Source organism: Syngnathus floridae, chromosome 20 (assembly GCF_059516105.1).
Source record: "Syngnathus floridae isolate MCC-2025c chromosome 20, RoL_Sflo_1.0, whole genome shotgun sequence".
NCBI lineage: Eukaryota > Metazoa > Chordata > Actinopteri > Syngnathiformes > Syngnathidae > Syngnathus > Syngnathus floridae.
In genome coordinates, this window is record NC_142432.1 from 2,487,502 (window position 1) to 2,513,907 (window position 26,406).

The following is a 26,406-nucleotide window of genomic DNA, read 5'->3' on the forward strand; positions in this document are numbered from 1 at the left end:
GAAGCAATTTGCATGCATAGTGAAGTGCTCAGTGATTTAAATACAAACTGTCAATCTATCTCTTCCTGTGTGCTGGAGTGTCGTCTAATGGGTTTGGCCTGGATTAGTGAGCTATGCCTGAGAAGAATGGCAAACCATATGAATGGGAAAGCGTTCATTCTAGAACTACACTGTTCACTGATTGTGTCTGGACAAATCCCCTTAAAGCTGCCCAGGGATGCATCCTGCTCATCCCAAGATGAGAAATGAATTTAAGGCCTTCAGTGGCATAGACATTTCACATTACTTCTGCATTTGTGGAAATGTGGAGACTTTCCACGACCCAAGTTCCATCTAACTTTTTTCATGCAAAGTTTTATTTCCTTTGCTCTACTTCAGTAGGTCTCAAATATTTTACACTAAAACAAAAAGCAACCATATTAGTGTTAAAAACCGGATCAATTTGAATGCTGTTTGTCTCAGACAAAACCACTATATTAAAATAAAATGGTAGAACGAAATTTATTCATCTCAAAACCTTCCCACATCTCGAAAAGTTAAAAGTCAAACTATAATTATTTAATGAAGTATTGTGGTTTTTTCACCTCAAGATAGCGCTGTTGCTCTCTGAAAAGTTTTTAATTCTCCTTTCAAATTGTTGGTATTATGTACACGGAACGGTACATGTTGTTGTAGGCAAGGCTTTGGCGCCCTCTAGCGGAGGTAATCAGTAGGAGGAAAGGTTACAGGTCCGGTTGTTATGGTGAAGCATTTCCCTGGAGGGGCTGGCCGTGGCTGGAGCAGCAGCTGACTTCCAGAACCTCCCGCAGGAGCAGCAGCCCTCCTCCTTGCATGCATTCAACAGTGCAGGTAAGAGACGTTACCCGTCATTTTTCATTCTGTTTTGCGTTTGAAAAGTTGACTACGCAGTGGTTATACCGTTTATGGAACGACGTCCCCGCTACCGGTGCGCGCAACGTCGCTGCTGAAAAACGCTGCTAACCTGCGTCTCGTGGGTGCTAACGTGGCAGAAGAATAATGAATGCATCCTTTTTTTTTTTTTTTATGAAGCAAAACCCAGCGGTCATTTAAACTTGACCAAGGGAAACTACAGAATGCGCATTGGATGGTTCGCTCGTTGGATTGACAGCCAAATTGAACGAAGCGTCAGTTTTACCTGTCCGATGAGCACCTGTTGAGGCTACTTTAGCAATTATGCTACTTCCATCCATCAGTTATATGCAGCAATGGCAAATACTTTGTACTTCTATCCATTTATCTAAAAATTCATAAATTGCACAGTAACTGCATTCATTTATTTTTTAAATTTCAAGATAACTGGCACTTGCAAGAAGCTGGCATCTTAAGGTTTTCACATAAATTAAAATTGACTCAAGCAATATCTTTCCTCTCCAACCTGGATGACAGATTTGAATATTTTGCCTTAGGTTTTAAAAAGGCTCTGTTTGAATTGGGTGTGTCACTCTAAAAAGGGCTCGACAGAGGCCCTACAACACACATTATTATTATTATGTTAAACATAATCAATGTTTGCATTCTTGTCTATCCAGTCCTGCAAGATCTTAATATGTACACGACTCATTCTTGTTCAGGTAAGTACAGAACATACATAGACTCAAACATTTGCCTTTTCACTACGAGTATACAAATGAAGTGAAGATTAGCTGGCAGAAGCATACAGACGGTATTTATGGTGTCAGACCTTGGAGAAAATCGAGTAAAGGTCAGGATATTTAGTTAGTGGACCTTGGCCGACTTTGATTGTATGTTCACTTCTCATGAACAATATTTTTTGTGACTCGTTTTATTGAAGGTTTTGAAGATAGCAATGTTGCACTACTTTACTTCCACTATGGAAATGTATTTAATTATTCTATTGAGTTGTACAAGTTGTAGCTGACACTAATGGTGGAAAAAGTTTTGAGATCTTGCTCTATTTTTTTTAATGATCCAATTTCACTTTAATTGCCTGAAAATTTTTCAATAATTTCAAATCAAATCTTTATTCATTTTGCATTTCCTGTGATATATTTTGACAGGCAGAATCTAAATGCTCTTTATTTAGATCAGTGAATAAATCTGTGTATCATCCTCTTTATTAGTAAGACGAGGCCACTTCCTGTTTAGGAGCAGTCAAGTGACTCCAACATATTTTCTCCTCATATTTCCTTGTCCTATTATTCTTTCTTTCTTTTGAAACCGTTACAATGACATTAGGTAAACCTTTAGCCCATGCTGCTGACTCACTAAATCATGATTGTGTGATTATTTTGTAAGCCGATTAGCTCACTTGGCATCCGCCAGCGGGTCATTCAAGAATCATCCGCACTGAACTCCGCTTTGTTGCCGCTGTGGTACACAATGACCGTGCCACGGCATTTTATAATGAAACAACCACCTGCCTACTCCCAAATGTTGCCACATTCGAAGCCTGAGCCAACCTGGGATTTAAACAGGGGCTTTGTTCCTTCCACTTTAGTTCCCGCCCTCCTGATGAATGCTTCAACAGCATGTTAGTGTGTTCATAGTGCTCTATTCATTGCACTTGTATGTTTCCAGAGCAGCTCTCGACCTCCCCTTCCTGTTAAGTCATGAGTTGGGAAAAGTCCACAAATGTCAGATTGACGCAGGGATATTTATGCAAGCGCTAAATATTTGTTCATATTTCTCCATGAGGACGTTCCATTCTGCACTACTAGTTTGTAGTATATCAGTGATTTACCACTTCCCCTTTTTATCATGTCAGTGCAAAAAGTCATAAGGCCACCAGTACAACTATTTTTTCCCCTGTATGTTAACCACAATGTAAAATTTAAAACCCTTGATTGTAATAAATAGGCCTAATTACTATTGTCAAGCAGTGATCCATCAAACACCAACACTGATAAGTCGTCTAATATAGCCCGCATATCAACAAGCATGATCAGCCGCAGTGGGCTTCAATGGTATCAAATAAAAAACGGATGACTCAGGCTGCTTTTGGAAGCGTAATTACTCTCTTATCAGGGAGTTTCTTGAATTCTTTGAGTGACTTCACCTTGTTTGACTTACCAAATGATATCTAGACAGAAAACACACTATGAATGTGTTTTTTCCTCCCCCTTCAGTTTTAAATTGCGTCAGGAATTACCACTAATAACGTTCCCGTGGGGATTTTTAAATCCTTCAAATCTCCTTTCAATTGACATGTTGTTTTTCATTGGCGTGTAGTTTTCCTCTTAGTCTGACTTTGGAAATGTTGACACTTAAAATATCTGTCTGAAGAGCGCAAATATTATAAATGGAAAAAAAAAACCATTCGGTGTTATTGCTGGAGTTGCCTCAATCTAAGGAAATCCTTATATTGTAGAAACAGGGCGAGCCACTTAAAATAGTATGTTGTAAATGACAAACATTTGTGTCATGCCAAGGTCCTAGCCAATCACTCTCTATCTCGCCGAGTGCCTCGTGTTGACCTTCCTCTCGGCGCTCACAGACCTCTAAATAAAATATGAGTAGCTGAGAAAGAGCCAAGTTGTGTGTAGGCCACAGACGTCCTCCACTGATGAGAACTTGCGTGCCAGGCTGTGACGTGCCTTGTCTCGACTCCGAAACCAGGTTGAGTCCACCTCACATCTGTCCACACCTCCTCAAGTCTTACCTGGTGTTTACGCACGACGGATGCAAAGTGCGCGTTGGGCCGCAAGGCGCGTCAATCATTAATGATAAGAGTCACACACCGTCTCGGGTTTCTTTCGGGAGAGAGGAGGGAGTTAAAATTAGTAAGTGTAAGAGAGAACTGCTTGTACATTGTACTGTAACATGCCAATTAAATGAATTGTCCCTTCTCGCCGTTGCAGCCGGAAGGTGTCCAACGCCATTCCCCTGGAGGCCCGGCCAGAATCTTATCCAATGATGGTGATTTGGGAATAATCACCGGTCACCACTAAAGGATTTTGGATAGCAGCTTCCTGGAGTTACAAGAATTTTTTTTCAAGATAGGCCCAAGTCTTGAACATAAGGAACACTTAATTGAGAAATTGAAAATCAACATTGGATTATTGACCAAGTGTCACACCAATGGCACGAAGAGGAGGACTGACGATTGGTGACAATGCTCAGTTTGACTGTTTTTGTTTTTTTGATGCATTTTTCATTTTTCTTGGCCAGATAGAAGTTCCAGTCTGAAACATGGGAAAGAGACACTGCAGTCATTCTATGTGTTGCTTCTTTCTGCAACCACGGAGATATTTGTCATCTGATTCCACTACATAAGTTGAAATCTGTTTTTTTTTCGGGCTTTATTTTGTTGATTTCTGCACCTTCACCTATGCAAGAAACCTATTTTGAGTTATACATCCACCACAACACTTAAATTGTAAAAAAGCAGAAATATTGAGTGACGGTGTTATGGCCGCGGACCACGGCGAGTTGCTCGCTGAGATGTCCACCATTGGCCGCCTGACTGCCACAGAACGTCTCAGACAAGCCCAAAGGCGGCGTGCTCAACAACTGAAGGCATGGGCCCAAATGGAGAAGGATGCGGCACGAGGCTCTAAAGCCAAAGCGGATAAGAAGAAGCGCACAAGGAAAGTGACCTTCCCCAGCTCCATCACTCTTCTTGATGCGGCCGCACGCAATGACCTGGATGAGGGTAAATAAGTAACGTGCAATATTCTTTTCAACTCTGGCCAACGACACGTGAAAGCAGATCTTCACTTATTTGTATTATGCAAGACCCGGGTCATAAATCAATCATGGCGATGAGTTAAAAAAAAAAAAAAGGAAGACGTTCATGTAGCATGTATAATTAACACGGACTGTCCTTTGTCAGGATCAAGGCTAAGAATAGAGGCAAATCTTTTAAGTTCATTGTTAGCTTGCACACTGACCAGCATGTTTGTTGTAGGAATTTTGCAAAGCATTTTCATGTAAGGTTTAAATTGTGTCTATTGTCTAGTGAGGGAGCTGCTCAACAGTGGCGTGAGCCCTGATCTGGTCAATGAAGACGGACTGACCGCCCTCCATCAGGTAAGTGCACACCTTACTTCGATATGAACGAGCAAGCTAAATTGGTGTGGATTATCACAGCCCACATGTTTTTTTTTTCTGAAGGTTGAACAATTTGCAAGTGGCCTTAAAAATGCTCTTTATCTACTCTTCAGTATTAGTCAGTTTTTTTTTATTTTGTCTAAGCCTTCACTTATCTTCTATAAACAAACAGTATGACTCCTTCCCAGAGTTTTAGTTTAAAGTGAACATTCTTTATGCTGATTCCAGTAAGATTCCAAGGTCATAAAAATACTCTTTTGTCAGATGAGCTCTTCAGCAAAAAGCACAATTCTTGTTTCGATGACAGCTTTTCCCTCCTTGAAATATTTGCTCTTCCACATACACCCAAAACGTTTTATTTCATTTTGTTCAATTACGTAAACAATTTTCCTCTGTCCTATGCTACCAGTGCTGCATTGATGACTTTGTGGGCGTGGTGCAGTGCCTGCTGGACGCCGGCGCCAGTGTCAATGCCTGTGACAGTGAGCTGTGGACACCGCTGCACGCTGCTGCCACCTGTGGGCACACTGGGCTGGTGCAGCTCCTTATTCAGGCGTAAGTCAGCTTAAACCATGCCAGTAAAGCTTCAGGTTTACTTCTTGACACTTTAGGAAAAGGTGTACGTGTTTAGGACTTTAGGTCATCCATGTTTCTTCCATTTTGTACGTGCAGTGGAGCCGACCTGATGGCCGTCAACGCAGATGGAAACATGCCCTATGACCTCTGCGAGGATGAAGCCACTCTTGAGCTCCTGGAGATGATCATGGCTGAGCAGGGTCAGAGAGATGGGTCAAATAACGTGTCGATATTTGAACAAAAAGCATCAGTGAGCAGGAAAGTCAAGAAGTGTGTTTGTGCAGGAATAACGCAGACCCGCATCGATGAATGCCGAGGCGCTAAAGAGGCGGTGATGCTCGCTGACATCCGAACTTTACTTCACAACGGAGCTGACTTAAACAGTCAGGATGATAACGGAACGACGCTGGTAAGAATTTTTCTTCCCAATTTACTATTACTGACCTGTAGTTGCTTCAAAGCGCACTTCTCCATTTTATGATGAATTAACTTAAAATATTAATATTGGTGTATCATGTATTTTAGTTGCATATTGCATCTGCCAATGGATACCTGTCTGCGGCCGAGCTGCTGCTGGAGCACAAGGCTCAGGTGGAGATAAAGGACTGTGATGGGTGGACACCATTGCATGCTGCCTCCTGCTGGGGACAAGTCAGTACTGCAGGCTTTGAAATGTCAAAAGCTCACAAGACAATTTGAAGAAGAAATACACAAATAATGTTTGTTTGCGTCATAGATCCAAATGGTGGAGCTGCTGGTGGGCCACGAAGCCAGCTTAGACTCAAAGTCTGTCCTGGATGAGACTCCCCTGGGCATGTTTTGTTGTTGTTAAATGTAAAAACATCCAGCCTTGACATTTTCATAATAATACTCATATGTGAATGTTTTCAAAGATGTGTGCATGGATGAAGAGGTCAGAGCCAAACTAATGGACCTCAAGCACAAACATGACGCCATCATGAAGAGCCAGGACCGTCACAAGGGCACCTTGCAAAGACGAGCTTCTAGTACCGGCAGCAGAGGGTAAAATTGGATGTCAGGCTTTCCCAATGGCGGTGAAGGAAAAAATGTAATGCTTCCGTCTTATTTGCCTGGACAGGAAAGTGGTCCGTCGTGTCAGTGTGAACGAGCGCTCCAGCCTGTACAGGCGGGAGCATCACAAAGAGGCCGTGGTGTGGCAGGAGAGGGGCTTCCAGTCCGAACCGCAAGATGATGACGAGGACCGTCTGACTGACAATGAGCTGCATCAGCATGTGAGTCATTTTCAAATGAAAAAAATGTCACTGAAATTAAAAGGCCTCCAATCAGCATTGCTTGCTTTCAGATATTTATTTTATATTAGTTCTTACTATTATTTGTATTTCTCACTTCATTGATTTTAAACAGCTTCTGAATTCTGTGGCAAAGTTGCTTATTGTATACTTTGTATATTATTTGTGCAAATAGGTATTTATAGATACGATACTTTCAAAAGAAAAGTTCAAACGCATACATGTGAGGATAACTGAAGAGTCAATTGTGCATGCAGGTGTGAACGTGCTCTCAGCAATTGTCTGATAAGCCTTTTGCACAATCAGCATTGATAGGATCCAACCCACCTGCAAAACTAATTAAAAAAGGCAACATAGAAAATGGATGGATGGATATCTTATGGATATTGATTTCCCCCCCCCCCCTTCCGTAAAATATGTAATTCAAGGACTACTCATATTCTGAACAATTATTTGAATGATTTCATACTGCCTTGTTTAAGCAAAAGAAACAAATGGAAAATAACGGTAATGGGACACCAGACTTTGACCTTTTTGTTGAGAAATAAGAACATGTGGACAACTTTGAAAACCTTCACCTTATAGATACCATGCTTAACAGAATGTAAGCATATTAAGGTGAGGTACATTGTTTTATTTACATTAAAGGAATGATGCAAGATTTGAAGATATTTTAATCAGTTAAGTAACACATTTCAGAAGAACTGTGACAAATATCAATACTGATAATATGAATGTTTGATTCCGGGATTAAAGAACAGAATGTTGCCCGCACATAAAAGTGTCAAAGAACTGATTTCTTTCTTCTTCCCATTCAGGCCGGTGGTGAAGCCCCGTCACATGCCGATGAGCCGGACGCGACTGTCGGCAATAGTGTGTCAAGCCTTGGCAACGGAGGGACATCGGTTTCTCTGGCCTCTTCTGTGCCTGGAGAGCAATGGAGCGGAGGAGGTCGCATGGACCGTAGCGCCTCCTACCATCTCAACAAAACATCGGGGCCTGTAGCCGAAGAAGGCTCGGACAGTATGACCCGGGAAAAATCTCACCAGACGTTGGCCGATCTGAAACGGCAACGGGCGGCGGCCAAGCTTAATAAGTACCCTGCGCCTCCGCCACCTCTGACCCCACCCATAGAAGAGGAGACCCCCTCGGTGGCTGCGTCCGAGGTGACGAGTCCTTCGGCGCAGCAGGCGGTCCCCGTGGGGCCACACGGCACCGACACAGTCGCGTCCTCCAGCCAGGTGTTCTTCACACCAGCCAGTGGAGATCCTCCTTTACTAAAACTGCGAGCTCCCGAGGAGGACCAGTCTACCAATAAGGAGCCTTGCTGCAGACTCATGTAGGGTCAGAGAAGATGGACATTTTTTTTTTTTTTTTTACGCTCCAACATTCTTTATGCGTGTCTGCATTTAGGCCGCATGCCACAGTGCTCACAAGTGTTATTCATTCCTCTCCCCTGATGATTTCACAGAATGGTCCACTTTTTTTCAATCTCTTCACTCCTCTGTAAACTGTTACCTGATATATTTTTTTTTTCAATTTTTGAATCATACTAAAGGCTTTATGTTAATATTTTTAATGGTGACGTTTGTAAATGGTCTTTCTCAAAAATATAAGTTGATTTTTAATTAAATCCACACCTAATTCACTCAACTTGTTTCCCAATAATGATATTTTCTTAACATTTCCAACAATTGACAACTGGCTGAAAATTAATAACAAGCTTACTTTTCTCGTGCCTGTACTGTAGGAGCGGGTTTGTATTGATGACGTTGTTGTATCAAAGGTTGTCTCCCTTATCTACGGCATGTGAGATGTCATCCCAGTTCACGGTCTGAAAAAAATCCTCGGCAAACTCTACATCAAATATTCATTCTCATTATGTGCTTCACACACTGCCAAAAATGATACATTTATTACATCAATTTGAATTTTATTTTGTATTCTGTACTCTTTTTGTAACCAAATTTTTGTAGCTTGGTAAGAACGCTTATTTCAAGTAGTCGGCATTTTCCACTTAGGTGACCCAAAAACATTATGACATCACATTCCGACCCTTGAACGTCAAAAAATAAATAACGTGTTTTAACGTTTACATTTATCTGCAGTATCAGAATTAAACTAATGTGCCTTTTGCTTGCTTGATAGAGCGTTTTCATAACATGCAGGCTTTGACCTTAATTGTACTCTACTGTCCTAATCTTAAAACCGATAATTAAAGCCCAAGATTATCAACATGATAACCGAGACTTTATCCCCCATTGAAGACTATTATCTCACGACTAGAAGATTATCTTCCATGTTGTTTTCCATGTTTACGTTCCAACTTTCAGTAATTTAATGATTCATAAGTTTGTGCTGAGGTTGTTTGGGGTGCATGTTCAACAACTCGAATATACCGTTGTGCAGATATCACTTATGAACCTACACTCCCATAATCATAGTTGATTGCTATACAGTAAAATAATAAATCCGCTCCATCAGTTCTTAGAAATCAAACTTCCTCGAAGTTCATTACCTCGGCCAACTCGCATATTGGATTTACATAAATTAAGCAGAGGTGCACATTTTGTGTGGATGTAGTGAACGCTTATATTCCCGCTTGAAGATTAGATAAGTCTTGTCCTCTTGCCCCTCCCCTTGCAAAGATCTTAAAAGGAGTGGTTTGCATGTTGGTCCATTTATTCTGACAGACAGCTTCACGTGCAACCTCAGTCAACATGGACTTTTCCAAAAATGCAACAGAACAGCCAGAGCCTCTTAAAGCAGATGTGAAAGGTAGGCTTTTTTTAAAATTAATTTTAATATTCTTTTTTTTAATTAATTTAAATGTTATGATTATTTTCTTGTTTTACCTTTATTTTAGGGAACATCCCCGCTTGGTTGCAAGGCACATTGCTACGCAATGGCCCTGGGATCTTCTCCGTTGGGGATACCAGTTATGACCACTGGTTTGATGGCATGGCCATAATGTACAGCTTCTCCTTTAAGGATGGTGGGTTTCTGAGTGTACTTTGTGTTTTCAATGAGTTTTTAATTCAAACTATTTTGTGTCACAGGTGAAGTGACCCACAGAAGTAGGTTCCTGAGAAGTGACACCTACAAGTCCAACATGGAGTCCAACCGGATTGTTGTGTCAGAAATGGGAACAATGGCTTATCCTGACCCGAGCAAAAACTTTATTGTCAAGTAAGTATTGCTCTTTATCCAAGCGGCAACAATTTGAAAAATATTTATAACTAACATGGCTTTTCGGACTTCAATTCTCATCAGTCATGGCTCCAGAAAAACTTGACTTATTTTCTTTCAAGGGCAATTACCTTAATCAACCACACGGTGCCTGACTTCACTGATAACGGTGCCAGCAATTTTATCAAATATGGTCAGGATTATTTTGCCACTTCAGAAACCAACTACATTCGTAAAATTGACCCTGTTACCCTGGAAACCCAAGAAAAGGTAAGGCTCATCTGTCTCAAGAAAAAAAAAAAAGTGATAGTCTTCATGAGGGATTTTTTTCCCACTCAGGTGGACTACATGAAGTTTGTCCCTGTGAATTTGGCTACGTCTCATCCACACTACGACAACGAGGGTAACGCTTACAACATGGGTACTTGTATAGCTGAAAAGGGCAAGACAAAATACCTGCTGTTCAAAGTCCCCGCTGCTCCTCAGAAAGGTAAATGATGACCTACTCTGCTTTGTCCTTACGATCCTTATCTGCGGTCAAAATGCAATATGCGTGCACTTCAAACAACAACTTGGTGCACACAAAAAAAATGGCAGTGACTCACATTTGAAAATGTAGCAGCAAAAAATTTCTTTTCAAACCTCACAGACAAAGACAAGAACGTCCCCGCTTTGAAAAATGCCGAGGTGATCTGCTCAGTGCCCTGCCGTTCCCTCCTGTCTCCAAGCTACTACCACAGCTTCGGCATGACGGACAACTACTTCATCTTCATCGAGCAGCCTTTCAAATTGGACATTGTCAAAATGGCCACGGCCTACATGAGAGGAGTCAACTGGGCCAGCTGCTTGAAGTTCTGTCCAGAAGACAATGTAAGCGCTGCCTTTTATTTAGCACCACTGAACATCCTAAAGATTCTAAAAATTGATTCCCTTCAGACTTTGATCCACCTGATCGACAGAAGAACCGGCAAAGTGGTGGAGACCAAGTACTACACTGAAGCTTTAGTGGTCTACCATCACGTGAATGCTTTCGAGGTCGACGGTTGCGTCATATTTGATGTCATCGCCTACAAGGACAACGGCCTTTATGAGATGTTTTACCTGAGCAAGCTGAATGAAAAGGCGGGTCCACATGAGAAAACCTACTCCCAACCAAGCTACAGGAGATTTGCTCTTCCTGTTCAACCAAACAAGGTAGGAGGAAGTCATGAACATTTGACTTTGATTCCAAAGGGGACTAAGTTGTACTCGTGTGCAGGGTGCGGCAATCGGAGAGAACCTCGTCAAATTGACCTGCACCACAGCCACAGCAGTAAAAGAAAAAGAAGGCAAACTAACATGCAAAGCGGAGGTGCTCCGTGAAGGTAAACATCATGCTCGTCTTAGGAATCCATTTGTTGTGTTTTGCAATCACAATTTTTTTTTCACCATCATCAGGGATTGAACTGCCGCGAATTAATTACGATTTCAACAGCAAGAAACACCGCTATGTGTATTGCAACTGCGTTGAGGAATCGGCGCTTTCAAAAGAGGTACAATTTATTCAAAAAGTTTTGCAATAACAAAAAAAAAGCAAGAACGATTGGAATTACTTAGCCTTGCAAAGTTATAACAATAAGGAAAGGCATTGTTCACAGCAGCCTTGTTTTTTTTCTTTCCAAATAGCATAAATGGCAAAACCACAAGGTGGGGGAAACTATTAAATATTGACTTAGAAGCTGTTCAAACAAAACGCAACCCCCTTGGCCTTGCTTACGATACCCATGGGTGGTCTTCATTTAGCAAAGTTAAGCACAGAGCAAACACAAACAATGGGAAGAAAGGAAGTCTATTAGACTTGAGGAGTACAGAAACTATACTTTAAAGAGCTTCCCCTGATTCTGAGTGAATGCTCAAATCACTCCTCTGACGTCAAAGAGAGGAAACTCGCACATGCACTCATTTACTTCCTGTCAACAGGAAGATGTTTATTCTTCTGACCAACATCTTTGTCATCCAAGGTCATTCATGTTACAATATACTTGAAAAACGATAAATGATAAATCCAGATAACATAATTGCTTAATTGTGGTAAATGGTTCCTTATCAACATCCACGTTTTTGGTCGTGAAATGTATGCAAATCTTATCGCTCAATCATCTATTTCAATCGGTTTCTTCTAAGAATTCGACTTTATAACTCTTATCCGTATACCGCGGCAGCAAACGTGTAGCCTGCAACTGTACAAAGGTGAAATGATCACTTTCTACAATGCGAAACTCTTAAATCAAGCTTAACTTTTCATATTTGTAATGAATTGGGAATTAAGCTCAAGTGTGATCTTTTGGTGTAGATTTCCAAATTTGACACCGATACCAAGCAATTGTTGACCTGGAGCGAAGAAAACTGCTGGCCGTCCGAGGCAGTATTTGTCCCCAGGCCGAATGGCGAGTCAGAAGATGATGGTAAGAATTACTATTTGAAGTCAACCCCTACATTTTCACAATGGATAAAAACTAATGAATGATATAGACATTGGACTTCACTGTCTTCCTTTTTTTCTAGGTGTGGTTTTATCATCCGTAATCAACACCAATCCCGACCAGTTGAACTTCATCGTGGTTCTCGATGCCAAAACTTTCAAGGAAGTAGCTCGGGGTTATGTGAACGCTGAGCTCCGGAAGGACATGCATGGATTTTTTATCCCTCAAGGAAATTAGCTGACTATTCTTTATTAATGAGCATCACTATGCATTTTAGGCGGGGGGAAAAAACTTTGTCAATTACACTCCATTGTTGTAGGGACAAAGTGATAAGGATGATATAGATTTTTTCAAAATGTTATTATAATATCCACTTTATTCTTGTGTATCTCTTTGGCTTGCCTTTTGTGCCTCTTGTTTTCACTGAAAAACATATGCATATTAAACTTACAAAATAACTACAATAAATCCATGAAACTCACACTGTGTGGAAGAATTCAAGCACATGACATTTTTTGACAAAAAAAAATAAGTAATAATAGTTGTATGGACACTCCAGTCCACTAAGTGGCGCTAACGTGTCATAACGCGGATTGCCAGCCAGTGTTTTCATCAAATAAGATAGTGTTATTTCCGGTTTCTACCATGACAACGACGAAAGTAACTAGCATGTGAATACAATAAGATAAGAATTCATCAAGAAAAGGGCTTCTAAGTTGTGGAAATGGGGAAAAGGGATAAAGGGGATCGAGGTGAGTGAGTGATGGCTGGTTTAGACTCTGTCTCGAACCTTTTAAATGCGTTGTAGACATGTAGTACTGCTTTTAAAAATGCTACCATTTTATTGCTAACATGACTACATTTAATATCGTTCTAATTCCAGTTTACGCTGCTTCGTATACTCGCATAACTTTATCAACAATGTGTTGGCAATACTGCGTTTGGTTTATAAATATCTGTATTGATATATCCTAGAAACGACGTGAATATTGTGTATCGTCATTTGTATTAAACGGCTACAGAGAAGAAGTCGAAAAAGCGTTTCTATGAGGAGGAGGAAGATGAAGAAGACGTGGGAAGTAGCAAATCGCAGGATGGCATACCCGCTGCTGCGGGGAAACAAGTGGATGAATCCACCACCAAGATGGATGAATATGGAGCCAAAGATTATCGTGTTCAGATGCTTCTGAAGAACGATCACACCTCAAGACCCCTCTGGGTGGTAAGATGTCCTTTTAGACTTTCAGAATGAATTCAAGATAAATGCGCTTTGTTGTTCTAGTTCATTTTTTTTCTTCTGCAGGCTCCAGATGGACACATTTTTCTAGAAGCATTTTCACCAGTGTATAAGTATGCACAGGATTTTTTGGTAGCCATTGCAGAGCCGGTGTGCAGACCCAACCACATACACGAGTACAAGTTAACAGCGTATTCACTGTATGCAGCTGTCAGTGTGGGGCTGCAGACCTCTGACATAGTGGAGTATCTGCAGAAACTCAGCAAGACCTCCGTGCCTGATGGAATTGTGCAATTTATTAAGGTATCAATAAAGCTGATTCTGAGATGCTCAACTTTATCAACTCTTGAAATGAGGTTTTTGAGTTTTTGTTTGTGTTTGAATGTATTATTTGATTTTTTTTCCCCCCAGCTCTGCACCGTGAGCTATGGCAAAGTCAAGTTGGTGCTCAAGCATAATAGGTACAGCCACTTCAATACAATTCCCTTTACTGTTTTTTGTGGCTTTATTCTTCACTTTTATTCTTCATGTTTGTCTTCAGGTATTTTGTTGAGAGCACATTCCCCGAAGTGATTCAGAGTCTCCTGAAGGATGAAAAAATCCGAAAGTGTCGTCTTTGTGCTCCTGATGGGACCGACGGCGAGCTCATTACTGAGGTTCTTCACAGCAAGCCAGCGGTATGCCCCCAACTAAAATGTTCTGCCCAAAATTTCCACATAAACATTTTTTTTAGAACTGTCTAACTATACTAACTGTACTAATAAAAATTCAGTTCCATGGTTCAATGTATCTCTTCAACAGATCTCCAAGACTGTTGAGGACAAAGGAGGTGCTTCCACCTCACAGCAGCCCAGTGATGGTCAAACGTCCGACCAACAGGTTCCTGAAGACATCTTCAGCTACTATGAGCAAATGGACAAAGAGGAAGAAGAGGAGGAAGAGACTCAGACCGTCTCTTTTGAAATTCAACAGGTGCTATTTGCATTTTTTATTGAAGATTATTTATGACTTTTCAAATCAACATTATGGTTCTGTGTAGGATATGATTGAGGCGTTACAAAAGCGCTGCATTGAGCTGGAATACCCGCTCTTGGCCGAGTACGACTTTCGGAACGATACGGTCAACCCAGATATCAATATAGACCTGAAGCCCACTGCTGTACTACGACCCTATCAGGAAAAAAGTCTGCGCAAAATGTTTGGCAATGGACGCGCTCGTTCCGGAGTCATCGTGCTGCCCTGTGGTGAGAATACTTTTTTTGATTGTTGGTAAACAGACAACAAACACTGACAACAAGATGCATATTACTTGCTATGCAGGAGCGGGCAAATCTCTTGTGGGTGTGACAGCAGCGTGCACGGTACGCAAACGCTGCCTGGTGTTGGGTAACTCTTCTGTGTCGGTGGAACAATGGAAAGCCCAGTTCAAGATGTGGTCCACTATCGATGACTCTCAAATCTGCCGCTTCACCTCCGACGCCAAGGACAAGCCCATCGGTTGCTCAGTGGCCATCAGCACTTACTCTATGCTGGGCCACACCACCAAGCGCTCCTGGGAAGCCGAGAGGGTCATGGAGTGGATGAAAAGTCAAGAATGGGGTCTTATTATTCTCGATGAGGTGCACACTATTCCTGGTAAGTTTTAACATCACGCATTCTGTTGACACTGAATAATAATTTAAGACCATTTGTTTTGTGAGATTGTCTCGTACTAATGTTTTTTTTCAATGTGCTCTTTGTAGCCAAAATGTTTCGAAGCGTGCTGACCATCGTCCAGGCACACTGCAAACTGGGCCTCACGGCTACTTTAGTTAGAGAAGATGACAAGATAGTGGACCTCAATTTTCTAATTGGGCCGAAGCTTTATGAAGCCAACTGGATGGAGTTGCAGAGCAATGGCTACATAGCCAAAGTCCAGTGTGCAGAGGTGAAAGAGCCTTAGACCTCCCACCAGTTGCGTGTTCCAGAGCATGTTCTAGATTGTGTACTAATCAAGATTTTTGCAATGTTTCAGGTATGGTGCCCGATGTCTCCAGAGTTTTACAGAGAGTATGTGGCCATCAAAACTAAGAAGCGCATCTTGCTTTATACGATGAATCCCAATAAGTTTCGGGCGTGCCAGTTTCTCATTCGCTTTCATGAACGGCGCAATGACAAGATCATCGTCTTTGCTGATAATGTCTTTGCCTTGAAGGAATACGCAATTCGCCTTAACAAGTATGTTTTGTTTCTTTTCAACAAAAAATAGACCTTTATTTGTCGTACAATATTTCACAATTAAATTATGCTTTATATTTGTTTGCTTAAGGCCCTACATCTATGGCCCGACCTCCCAAGGGGAACGTATGCAGATCTTGCAGAACTTCAAACATAATCCCAAGATCAACACCATTTTCATCTCCAAGGTAACAAACTAATGGGTTATTGAGTGCCCCTAAAGCTTTCAACATTAATCGATTAATCGACACCACACAGGTTGGAGACACATCATTCGACTTGCCAGAAGCCAATGTTCTAATCCAAATCTCCTCTCATGGCGGGTCACGGAGGCAGGAAGCCCAGAGACTTGGTCGAGTTTTAAGAGCCAAGAAAGGTTGTTCTGTGCTTCAAACTACGCTTACATGAAAAAAACGCCGACTCTCACGTCATCTTTCTTCCTTTCTAGGAATGGTTGCAGAGGAATACAATGCATTCTTTTATTCGCTGGTGTCTCAGGACACCCAGGAGATGGCGTACTCCACCAAGAGACAGAGGTTCCTAGTGGACCAGGGCTACAGCTTTAAGGTATAGTTTACAGATGGACATGATTTAATATAAAATGGTACATTGACTTGCCATTTGAATTCTTTTTCTGAACAAGCTCCTAAAAGCCATGTATGTGTCTTAGGTGATCACACAATTGGCAGGAATGGAGGAAGAAGACTTGATGTTCTCCACCAGAGAGGAGCAACAGCAGCTCCTCCAAAAGGTCCTGGCTGCGTCCGATCTCGATGCTGAGGAGGAAGCGGTGGCAGGAGACGTGGGTACAAAACCACAGGTGGGTGCAACAAAAATTTGACATACACGGTGAAGCTTACAAATTGTAGTGTCATAATTAATCGTTGGCATTTTTGATTCCTCTTCTTCTTGAACAGTTTTCAAGGCGAACGGGGACTATGAGCTCCATGTCCGGCGCTGATGACACAGTCTATATGGAATATCAGGGTAAAAGCAAATCGTCTTCTCTAGGCAAGGGCATCCATCCGCTCTTCAAGCGCTTCAGGAAGTAGATGGACGGGATAAAGTTGTGACACATTAGCCACTGGAAGGTGACGTGAAGAGACAATGGTGCTTTGCGTGTCCCCCTCCCAGTTCTGAGGTTGGTGGTTGGAATCAGGGCTTCGGCCATCCTCTGTCCATTTTACATGTTCTCCCAGGGCTTGTGTGGGTTTTCCCGCATGTCTGAAAAGTGGTCTGCCTCTCACAATAGGCTCCAGAAACTTTGACCCTAGTGAGGATAACATCTGACCTGTGTTTTCTTTTTCTACTACTTGAAATGAAGAGGTTTAAGTTAAAAAAAAAAAAAGAATGCAACATCATGTTGATGGTCTACCTAAATAAATGATTATAGAATCCTCAGGTAGGAACAACAGCCAATTACATTTTTTATACAGAAAACACAAAATAAAATTTAATCAATGAATGAAAATCCACCTAATTTTTCTTTTTCCAGCATTTAGCTCGTCCAACAAAAAAGGTGCAGACTTCTTATAATCAGCAGCATATCTCATAAAGGTAACTGAGAATTTAAATAGTTCCTTCACAGAACCCCCCCCCCCGCCCACACACACCAGCAAATTTAATTAGAATTATCAACACAATGTTTTTTTTTTAACAATGAATTAAATTTTATTCTTTCAATCCAACTGATTTTTTGCTCAACCAAACTACAAAATAATATCACAATCTTAGTTGGTAAACAGTCCATAAAAATAAAGACAATTACAATATGGAAACTGTAAAAGGATGTTTTCACATCGTCGTGCCATTACATTTCGACAGAGTATAAAAATGTATTCCATTAGAATATTAGCTTTTTTAAAATTTGACAGAAAATTGTGCGCAATGCAAATTAGTAAAACATTTTTGTGGAGAATATTTGTACAGTAGGCAAGTAGTACATCCCTGGGCAGTTACTTCTGCTGACAAACTGTACATTGATGACTGGCTGTATTGAAATGACACGTGAATTTTAGTGTAGTTAGTAGCTCACATCATTTTAACAAGTGAATCACATTTAAAGACACATATTTGTCAATAAATATTAATAACCCTCATTTGAGTTTATCTCGACAGCACAACAATGTGCACACTTTGGACAGTGGAAACATAAAAATAAAAAATAGATTACAGAAAAATGAATTAAAGATTGAGAGCTGGAATAGATCAAGCACTGGCACCAAAATGGATCTGAAGAGGGTGCACTTAAGGAGGTTAATGAGCATGATTGAGAGTGATGCATTTACCAATATGAACAAAGATCCAATTTCATGTGAATCATTTCCGACAGTTGGAAGCAGGCAAAACAACAACAGTACGTACCATCAGTTGTGAGGTTTCTCCAAAAGAACACAGAGGAACAACATGATGTTCAATCAAATCCTCAAAGTGGCAGTGGTGTAGTGCTTAGTGAGAGCAGGATGTTTGAAACCAAAATGGGCATCAAGGGTTTCCCCAGTAACCTTTAATGGCCCCAGGCCCATCTCTCCTTTCCTTCCAGGACCCTTGAGCATGTTTCTTACAGGCCCGCTTTGGCCTCTTAAGGAAAGGGGAGCTTGGGAAAGGGGCCTTTGAAGGAAATTGGAACATGCCTGAATGCAAAGAGATGACACTGAAGTTTCCATGGCGATTACACGCTCATGGCAGGAAGTCAGCGGGAGAGGGTTTTATGTTTAACACCATTAAGCACAAATTGTGTTCGTTCACGGCCGTCGTTAGGAAACTTTCGCAACCGCTTGGCTGGCCCGTTGCCTTCTCATTGGCTGTTGTCTTTTGATGAAGACTTAGTTTGCGCAGAATCTTCTTCGCCTTCACCAGCTGGAGTACAGAAGAGCAAATTGACAAGTGAGTCACACACGTAACCTGCATAATTGTGTCTGTTTTTTTTATTAGATGAAACAAAATGAAAGCTATTTGTAGGGAAATGATATGAAATGACCAAATTTGGACATAAGAGGCTTCTGCCTGACTGCATCATTCAGCTTATGTCTCTTAAAAAAAAGTCACTAAAACATAATGAATCACTGCAAAGTTCAAATCTAAGCAATGCATTATTATGTTTGCAAAGCCACAGGATTTACTCCCCCTTACCAGGTTTGTTGATGTTAAGCTGTGCCAGGCTCTCCGACAAATCCCCAGGTCCCGGCTCCCCGGAGGCTGCTGGGATGTTGTGGATGGCGTTCCTGCGGCCAGACCGTTGTGAGGCGATGAAGTCCTCATAGGTCGCCTCCACATCCGTCATTTCTGCCACACCTCACCATGGCAGGGCCTGCACACGCTTGTGGGACAAAAACAAAAAAGGTACGCCATGTAAAAAAATTCCCTCAATACAAGCTTCCTCTCTTTAAGAAGTTAATCTGTCCGATTTGGGTTCAACTCCTGTGTTGAGATTTGAATGCTCCCACTTTGCCCCTCAACATAGCACAAGCCTCGTTTCTGCTTTGGCTGCTGTGTCTTCATTAATAACCGATGCAAAGCAATGCAGCTTCTTGTGTTTTTATTGTGCCCCAGTGGTCGGTTGCCCCACCAACAACAGCCTCGAATGACTGTGCAAGCATTTACGTCTATTTTCAGACACATCTTTGGGAGTGAGCAATGTAACCCACGCAACTGTCGCGTTCCCAATGATGTCAGGATGGGCGAGACCCCACAGATGTTGACCTAGAAATAGTCAGATGATTATTTTACTTTATGTAGTATTACTTTTGAAAGACTCCGGTCTCCGATGATGTAGTGGCATGGCTATTCGAATTAAACTAGGAGGACGAGGCTTCTCAATGATCCACTTTTATCTTTGGCGGATCTTTGGAATGCTCATGTTCGATGCAATATTCATTTGGAGGCTTTCATAATTTAGACCTGCTTGCACTCATGACGCAGCCTGTCAAGCGCTTTGGCCAAGTGTGTGTGAGTGTGTGTGTCCAATGTGGGACCAAAGCTCAACTGGACATTATCTTGAAGCACATACCAAACAACTGACGCAATCAGAAAAAAAAGATGTCATCAAAAAGTAAGGAAGAACAAACAATACATCTGGAAAAATGAAAATGTCATTTTATGTCATGTAAAAAAGATGCTGATGAAAATATTTTAATTACATTCAACACAAACACATAATGGATGTCGACAAAAATATGTATATTAATACAAATGTTTAAAATAACATATATAAAAGTATCAATCGTAAGAAGTTAGAGAGAGAACATTTTTTACAATTATTGAAAACCTATACAAATGCCAGATATCATAAATGCCACAATATTTCTATATGATTTGGAAGTTTCAACCGGAATATTAATTCCATTCAAAACATTCAAGATGTTTGTCATTTGGTGAGCAACGATTGACAAAGAGACAAAAAGAATGCGTTGATTGCAACACAGTGTGGCGAGATATAATACACCAAATACGAAAGGATGAAATGTGAACATGTGCACGCTGTTAACAGCCACGCGCACATTGATTGTAATAATAAACCGACATGCACGTCAATGTTAAGGCCGCTCAACCTTGCGTTGTAAACATCGCGTCATTTTGCAACATAGGAACAATGTGAATTATTATGCGGTACCTGTTAAGGTTTTAAAAGGCGTCCAAATATTCGCAGGTTCTACATCAGATGGAGGAGCAGTCCGGCGGTACCTCCTCCGTAATCTCGTCACGCTCCCAAATAGGCTTACGAGCCATCAACGCGCTTGCTTCTAATTTGAGCTTTCTCTCTTACCGTAGGCACGCCAGTAGCAAGAGCAGCAAGCTCTACCGGTGACTACAAACTGTTTTGAGTGAGTATTGCAAACAATTTTAAGCTCTCTATTTTCCGTTTACATGTTAATATGCATCATTAGCTAGTGGGCAACAGCAGATGGACTATTAGTTTCAAAAGTTGTGGTCAAAAGACAATAGCAATAAGTGTGGGGTGGGTGCAGTGCAACATGTTTCCCGTAGGGAGCGCCCCCCTTTCCAACCAATCTGATTTTGATTCTCATTGCCCCACCGACTTCCTGAGACCTCAGCGAAACATGAAGCGGTATTTAACAAGCAAAAGGTCTTACAAACTTTATGTAGAAGTGAGAGAAAATTGAGAACGTACAACTCGTGGGTAAGGATGGGTCACGCCTACTTTACATCCCACAAATCACAGGACCCCTCGTTTGCATAGCCACGCCCCTCTTTCAAGCCAATCTGATTTTCATTCTCTGCCCCACCCACTTCCTGAGACCTCAGCGAATCATGAAGCAGTATTTAACAAGCATAAGGAAAAAAAAAGTTACAAACTTTATGCAGAAATGAGAAAATTAACAAAGTAAAGCCCGGGGGTAAGGTCGGGTCTCGAACCATGGTTCCACCGAATCAGTGGCAATGACGTAACCACTCGACCAAAGACTCATGTCCAGAGCTGTGAGAAAAGGGCAACCAACGCTGACCTCAAGACTGACAACCCTTCAAAAGTGCCACTTTGCCCGCCTCCTACCTCTACCCAAATTCAGTCCGACCAATCACAGCGCATCATAAATTTGCACGACCACGCCCACTTTCCCCCGAAAAAACGGTTAGGGTTAGGGGTTAGGGTTAAAAAACGGGGAGATTATGCTTCTTTTTGGGTAATCTTGATTTTCTAAATTTAATTTAAAAATTAAAGTCCCAGTGATCGTGAGCAGCAGCGGAGCCCCATTCAACCCCTTACACTGAGTGCCAAGCAGGGAAGAAATGGGTACCATTGTTATAATGGTCACTGGTATGACCCGGCCATGGTTTGAAACCACGACCTTCCACTCTCAGGGCGGACACTCTCCTCTCCGGCCACTGAGCTGGTAAGCACTGTTGTATAGTAGTATAAGATCTACTGCAATTTCACATTAGATTGCTGGTTTGAAATTTACTTGTATTGTTATTATTATTTTAATAAGCATTAAAACCTGTTAAAACTTGTCTGGTGCTTTATTCCTTGTTTTTATTTTTTTGGGCATGAAAACAAAAAAGGGTCCATAAAACCATACATATTCCATGCAATGTGAGCGAGGGGTCCATAGTGAAGTGGTTAGTCCTCTGGCCTCTCACCACAGCGACCAGGGTTCAAGACCCCGAGAGGCCCAAATTATTTTATATTTTATTTATTTTATAAATTTTATATTATTATATATTTCTGACACGTAACCGGTCCGTGGCGCAAAAAAGGTTGGAGACCAGCTATTCGCTTGTGAGCTACTCCATAAAAGCATATCTATTCCAAGTGATATAAGCTTGGCTTCCATAGTGTAGTGGTTAGTGCTCAGGGCTCTGACCCCAGCAAGGCGGGTTCGGATTTCAGTGGGGTCTAAGAATTTTATCATAAAACTTTTTCAACACAGTTACTCGTGTGCTGCCCCATGTAACCATACGCCTCCCTAAAGCTTAAGGTTAGAGCTAGGCTTAGGGTTACAGCTAAAGTTAGGGTTAGGGTTAGTGGTGGAACTAGGGTTAGAGCTGGAGCTAGGGTTAGAGCTGGAGCTGGGGTTAGAGTTAGGGTTAGAGCTAGGGTTAGGGTTAGAGTTGGAGTTAGGGTTAGGGCTGGAGCTAGGGTTAGGGTTAGAGCTGGAGCTAAGGTTAGAGCTGGAGCAAGGGTTAAGGTTAGAGCTGGAGCTGGAGCTAGGGTTAGGGTTAGAGTTAGAGCTGGAGCCAGGGTTTGGGTTAGAGCTGGAGCTAGGGTTAGAGCTGGAGCTAGGGTTAGGGTTAGAGCTGGAGCTAGGGTTAGGGTTAGATTTGGTGTGTGTGTGGTGGGTGTGTGTGGTGAGTGTGTGTGCTGTTTGTCTGTGGTGTGTTTGTGTGTGGTGTGTGTGGTGTGTGGGTGTTGTGTGTGGGTTAGGGTTAGGGTTGTGTGAGGGTGTTGTGTGTGATGTGAGTTGTGTGTGATGTGTGTGGTGTGTGATGTGAGTGGTGTGTGGGTGTTGTGTGTGGGTTAGGGTTAGGGTTGTGTGTGATGTGTGTGGTGTGTGAGGGGTTAGGGTTAGGGTTGTGTGGGTGTTGTGTGTGATGTGTGTGGTGTGTGATGTGTGTGGTGTGTGGGTGTTTTATGTGTGTTGTGTGTGGGTTAGGGTTAGGGTTAGGGTTGTGTGGGTGTTGTGTGTGATGTTTGTGGTGTGTGATGTGAGTTGTGTGTGATGTGTGTGGTGTGTGATGTGAGTGGTGTGTGGGTGTTGTGTGTGGGTTAGGGTTAGGGTTGTGTGTGATGTGTGTGGTGTGTGAGGGGTTAGGGTTGTGTGGGTGTTGTGTGTGATGTGTGTGGCGTGTGATGTGTGTGGTGTGTGGGTGTTTTATGTGTGTTGTGTGTGGGTTAGGGTTAGGGTTGTGTGGGTGTTGTGTGTGATGTGTGTGGTGTGTGATGTGAGTTGTGTGTGATGTGTGTGGTGTGTGATGTGAGTGGTGTGTGGGTGTTGTGTGTGGGTTAGGGTTAGGGTTGTGTGTGATGTGTGTGATGTATGTGGTGAGTGATGTGTGTGGTGTGTGGGTGTGTTATGTGTGTGTTGTGTGTGGGTTAGGGTTAGGGTTGTGTGGGTGTTGTGTGTGATGTGTGTGGTGTGTGATGTGTGTGGTGTGTGGGTGTTTTATGTGTGTTGTGTGTGGGTTAGGGTTAGGGTTGTGTGGGTGTTGTGTGTGATGTGTGTGGTGTGTGATGTGAGTTGTGTGTGATGTGTGTGGTGTGTGATGTGAGTGGTGTGTGGGTGTTGTGTGTGGGTTAGGGTTAGGGTTAGGGTTGTGTGTGATGTGTGTGGTGTGTGATGTGTGTGGTGTGTGGGTGTGTGTGATGTGTGTGGTGTGTGATGTGACTTGTGTGTGGGTGTTGTGTGTGGGTTAGGGTTAGGGTTAGGGTTGTGTGTGATGTGTGTGGTGTGTGATGGGTTAGGGTTAGGGTTAGGGTTGTGTGGGTGTTGTTTGTGATGTGTGTGGTGTGTGATGTGAGTTGTGTGTGATGTGTGTGGTGTGTGATGTGAGTGGTGTGTGGGTGTTGTGTGTGGGTTAGGGTTAGGGTTAGGGTTGTGTGTGATGTGTGTGGTGTGTGGCTTAGAATTGCTTTTGCTGTGGTTAGGGTTAGGGTTAGGGTTTGTGTTAGGCTTAGGCTTGCTTTTGCTGTGCTGAGGCTTAGGGTTAGGCTTGCTCTTGCTGTGGTTAGGGTTAGGGTTAGGGTTTGTGTTAGGCTTAGAATTGCTTTTGCTGTGCTGAGGCTTAGGGTTAGGCTTGCTCTTGCTGTGGTTAGGGTTAGGGTTAGGGTTTGTGTTAGGCTTAGGCTTGCTTTTGCTGTGCTGAGGCTTAGGGTTAGGCTTGCTCTTGCTGTGGTTAGGGTTAGGGTTAGGGTTTGTGTTGGGCTTAGGCTTGCTTTTGCTGTGCTGAGGCTTAGGGTTAGGCTTGCTCTTGCTGTGGTTAGGGTTAGGGTTTGTGTTAGGCTTAGGCTTGCTTTTGCTGTGCTGAGGCTTAGGGTTAGGCTTGCTCTTGCTGTGGTTAGGGTTAGGGTTAGGGTTAGGGTTTGTGTTAGGCTTAGGCTTGCTTTTGCTGTGCTGAGGCTTAGGGTTAGGCTTGCTCTTGCTGTGGTTAGGGTTAGGGTTAGGGTTTGTATTAGGCTTAGAATTGCTTTTGCTGTGCTGAGGCTTAGGGTTAGGCTTGCTCTTGCTGTGGTTAGGGTTAGGGTTTGTGTTAGGCTTAGGCTTGCTTTTGCTGTGCTGAGGCTTAGGGTTAGGCTTGCTCTTGCTGTGGTTAGGGTTAGGGTTAGGGTTTGTGTTAGGCTTAGGCTTGCTTTTGCTGTGCTGAGGCTTAGGGTTAGGCTTGCTCTTGCTGTGGTTAGGGTTAGGGTTAGGGTTTGTGTTAGGCTTAGGCTTGCTTTTGGTGTGCTGAGGCTTAGGGTTAGGCTTGCTCTTGCTGTGGTTAGGGTTAGGGTTTGTGTTAGGCTTAGGCTTGCTTTTGCTGTGCTGAGGCTTAGGGTTAGGCTTGCTCTTGCTGTGGTTAGGGTTAGGGTTAGGGTTTGTGTTGGGCTTAGGCTTGCTTTTGCTGTGCTGAGGCTTAGGGTTAGGCTTGCTCTTGCTGTGGTTAGGGTTAGGGTTAGGGTTTGTGTTAGGCTTAGGCTTGCTTTTGCTGTGCTGAGGCTTAGGGTTAGGCTTGCTCTTGCTGTGGTTAGGGTTAGGGTTTGTGTTAGGCTTAGGCTTGCTTTTGCTGTGCTGAGGCTTAGGGTTAGGCTTGCTCTTGCTGTGGTTAGGGTTAGGGTTAGGGTTAGGATTTGTGTTAGGCTTAGGCTTGCTTTTGCTGTGCTGAGGCTTAGGGTTAGGCTTGCTCTTGCTGTGGTTAGGGTTAGGGTTAGGGTTTGTGTTGGGCTTAGGCTTGCTTTTGCTGTGCTGAGGCTTAGGGTTAGGCTTGCTCTTGCTGTGGTTAGGGTTAGGGTTAGGGTTTGTGTTAGGCTTAGGCTTGCTTTTGCTGTGCTGAGGCTTAGGGTTAGGCTTGCTCTTGCTGTGGTTAGGGTTAGGGTTAGGGTTTGTATTAGGCTTAGAATTGCTTTTGCTGTGCTGAGGCTTAGGGTTAGGCTTGCTCTTGCTGTGGTTAGGGTTAGGGTTAGGTTTTGTGTTAGGCTTAGGCTTGCTTTTGCTGTGCTGAGGCTTAGGGTTAGGCTTGCTCTTGCTGTGGTTAGGGTTAGGGTTAGGGTTTGTGTTAGGCTTAGGCTTGCTTTTGCTGTGCTGAGGCTTAGGGTTAGGCTTGCTCTTGCTGTGGTTAGGGTTAGGGTTAGGGTTTGTGTTGGGCTTAGGCTTGCTTTTGCTGTGCTGAGGCTTAGGGTTAGGCTTGCTCTTGCTGTGGTTAGGGTTAGGGTTAGGGTTTGTGTTAGGCTTAGGCTTGCTTTTGCTGTGCTGAGGCTTAGGGTTAGGCTTGCTCTTGCTGTGGTTAGGGTTAGGGTTAGGGTTAGGGTTTGTGTTAGGCTTAGGCTTGCTTTTGCTGTGCTGAGGCTTAGGGTTAGGCTTGCTCTTGCTGTGGTTAGGGTTAGGGTTAGGGTTAGGGTTTGTGTTAGGCTTAGGCTTGCTTTTGCTGTGCTGAGGCTTAGGGTTAGGCTTGCTCTTGCTGTGGTTAGGGTTAGGGTTAGGGTTTGTATTAGGCTTAGAATTGCTTTTGCTGTGCTGAGGCTTAGGGTTAGGCTTGCTCTTGCTGTGGTTAGGGTTAGGGTTAGGGTTTGTGTTAGGCTTAGGCTTGCTTTTGCTGTGCTGAGGCTTAGGGTTAGGCTTGCTCTTGCTGTGGTTAGGGTTAGGGTTAGGGTTTGTGTTAGGCTTAGGCTTGCTTTTGCTGTGCTGAGGCTTAGGGTTAGGCTTGCTCTTGCTGTGGTTAGGGTTAGGGTTTGTGTTGGGCTTAGGCTTGCTTTTGCTGTGCTGAGGCTTAG

General features: G+C 42.7%; 4 protein-coding genes across 7 annotated transcripts; 3 read left to right on the forward strand and 1 right to left on the reverse strand.

Moving 5' to 3' along the window:
* The first annotated feature begins 680 nt into the window (after window positions 1–680).
* Window positions 681–8,531, forward strand: ppp1r16a (protein phosphatase 1, regulatory subunit 16A). 3 transcript variants are annotated; one of them, XM_088364117.1, is made up of 12 exons: window positions 681–849; window positions 1,551–1,592; window positions 3,840–4,633; window positions 4,940–5,010; window positions 5,441–5,586; window positions 5,704–5,807; window positions 5,892–6,016; window positions 6,133–6,258; window positions 6,344–6,419; window positions 6,501–6,630; window positions 6,707–6,860; window positions 7,697–8,531. In XM_088364117.1, exons 3-12 carry the CDS (start codon window positions 4,390–4,392, stop codon window positions 8,219–8,221), a joined length of 1,701 nt encoding a protein of 566 aa, XP_088220243.1. In that variant the 5' UTR covers window positions 681–849; window positions 1,551–1,592; window positions 3,840–4,389; the 3' UTR covers window positions 8,222–8,531. The 3 variants fall into 3 exon arrangements, with proteins under 3 accessions (XP_088220243.1, XP_088220242.1, XP_088220244.1); XM_088364116.1 differs by lacking the exon at window positions 1,551–1,592; XM_088364118.1 differs by lacking the exons at window positions 681–849; window positions 1,551–1,592 and adding an exon at window positions 1,980–3,761.
* A 1,045-nt stretch (window positions 8,532–9,576) lies between these two features.
* Window positions 9,577–13,010, forward strand: bco1 (beta-carotene oxygenase 1). Its single transcript, XM_088363518.1, has 11 exons — window positions 9,577–9,656; window positions 9,745–9,873; window positions 9,938–10,067; window positions 10,190–10,337; window positions 10,407–10,557; window positions 10,717–10,937; window positions 11,004–11,261; window positions 11,326–11,431; window positions 11,505–11,599; window positions 12,400–12,511; window positions 12,612–13,010. The coding sequence occupies exons 1-11, from the start codon at window positions 9,599–9,601 to the stop codon at window positions 12,764–12,766; spliced, it is 1,563 nt and encodes a 520-aa protein (XP_088219644.1). The 5' UTR covers window positions 9,577–9,598; the 3' UTR covers window positions 12,767–13,010.
* A 122-nt stretch (window positions 13,011–13,132) lies between these two features.
* ercc3 (excision repair cross-complementation group 3) lies at window positions 13,133–17,454 on the forward strand. Of its 2 annotated transcripts, none has more exons than XM_088363665.1 (15): window positions 13,133–13,281; window positions 13,552–13,751; window positions 13,833–14,069; window positions 14,178–14,227; window positions 14,308–14,443; window positions 14,568–14,738; window positions 14,806–15,010; window positions 15,087–15,401; window positions 15,509–15,693; window positions 15,781–15,983; window positions 16,075–16,171; window positions 16,242–16,359; window positions 16,432–16,550; window positions 16,654–16,803; window positions 16,901–17,454. In XM_088363665.1, exons 1-15 carry the CDS (start codon window positions 13,254–13,256, stop codon window positions 17,033–17,035), a joined length of 2,349 nt encoding a protein of 782 aa, XP_088219791.1. In that variant the 5' UTR covers window positions 13,133–13,253; the 3' UTR covers window positions 17,036–17,454. The 2 variants fall into 2 exon arrangements, with proteins under 2 accessions (XP_088219791.1, XP_088219792.1); XM_088363666.1 differs by having other exon boundaries at window positions 13,156–13,281; window positions 13,505–13,751.
* A 520-nt stretch (window positions 17,455–17,974) lies between these two features.
* pkia (cAMP-dependent protein kinase inhibitor alpha) lies at window positions 17,975–20,730 on the reverse strand. The gene is made up of 3 exons (XM_088363672.1): window positions 20,596–20,730; window positions 19,116–19,302; window positions 17,975–18,842 (listed from the first exon to the last, which is right to left on the reverse strand). Exons 2-3 carry the CDS (start codon window positions 19,264–19,266, stop codon window positions 18,781–18,783), a joined length of 213 nt encoding a protein of 70 aa, XP_088219798.1. The 5' UTR covers window positions 19,267–19,302; window positions 20,596–20,730; the 3' UTR covers window positions 17,975–18,780.
* Between the last annotated feature and the right edge of the window lie 5,676 nt (window positions 20,731–26,406).

Coding starts and splice junctions, on each gene's coding strand:
- bco1 (XM_088363518.1), top strand. CDS start 9,599: ATGGACTTTTCCAAAAATGCAACAGAACAGCCAGAGCCTCTTAAAGCA. Junction 10,938..11,003: donor AGTTCTGTCCAGAAGACAAT/GTAAGCGCTGCC, acceptor GATTCCCTTCAG/ACTTTGATCCACCTGATCGA. Junction 11,600..12,399: donor AATCGGCGCTTTCAAAAGAG/GTACAATTTATT, acceptor CTTTTGGTGTAG/ATTTCCAAATTTGACACCGA.
- ercc3 (XM_088363665.1), top strand. CDS start 13,254: ATGGGGAAAAGGGATAAAGGGGATCGAG. Junction 14,739..14,805: donor TCTCTTTTGAAATTCAACAG/GTGCTATTTGCA, acceptor GGTTCTGTGTAG/GATATGATTGAGGCGTTACA. Junction 16,804..16,900: donor ACGTGGGTACAAAACCACAG/GTGGGTGCAACA, acceptor CTTCTTGAACAG/TTTTCAAGGCGAACGGGGAC.
- pkia (XM_088363672.1), bottom strand. CDS start 19,266: ATGACGGATGTGGAGGCGACCTATGAGGACTTCATCGCCTCACAACGG. Junction 18,843..19,115: donor GCTTAACATCAACAAACCTG/GTAAGGGGGAGT, acceptor TCTGTACTCCAG/CTGGTGAAGGCGAAGAAGAT.
- ppp1r16a (XM_088364117.1), top strand. CDS start 4,390: ATGGCCGCGGACCACGGCGAGTTGCTCGCTGAGATGTCCACCATTGGC. Junction 5,011..5,440: donor GACTGACCGCCCTCCATCAG/GTAAGTGCACAC, acceptor CTATGCTACCAG/TGCTGCATTGATGACTTTGT. Junction 6,017..6,132: donor ATGATAACGGAACGACGCTG/GTAAGAATTTTT, acceptor CATGTATTTTAG/TTGCATATTGCATCTGCCAA.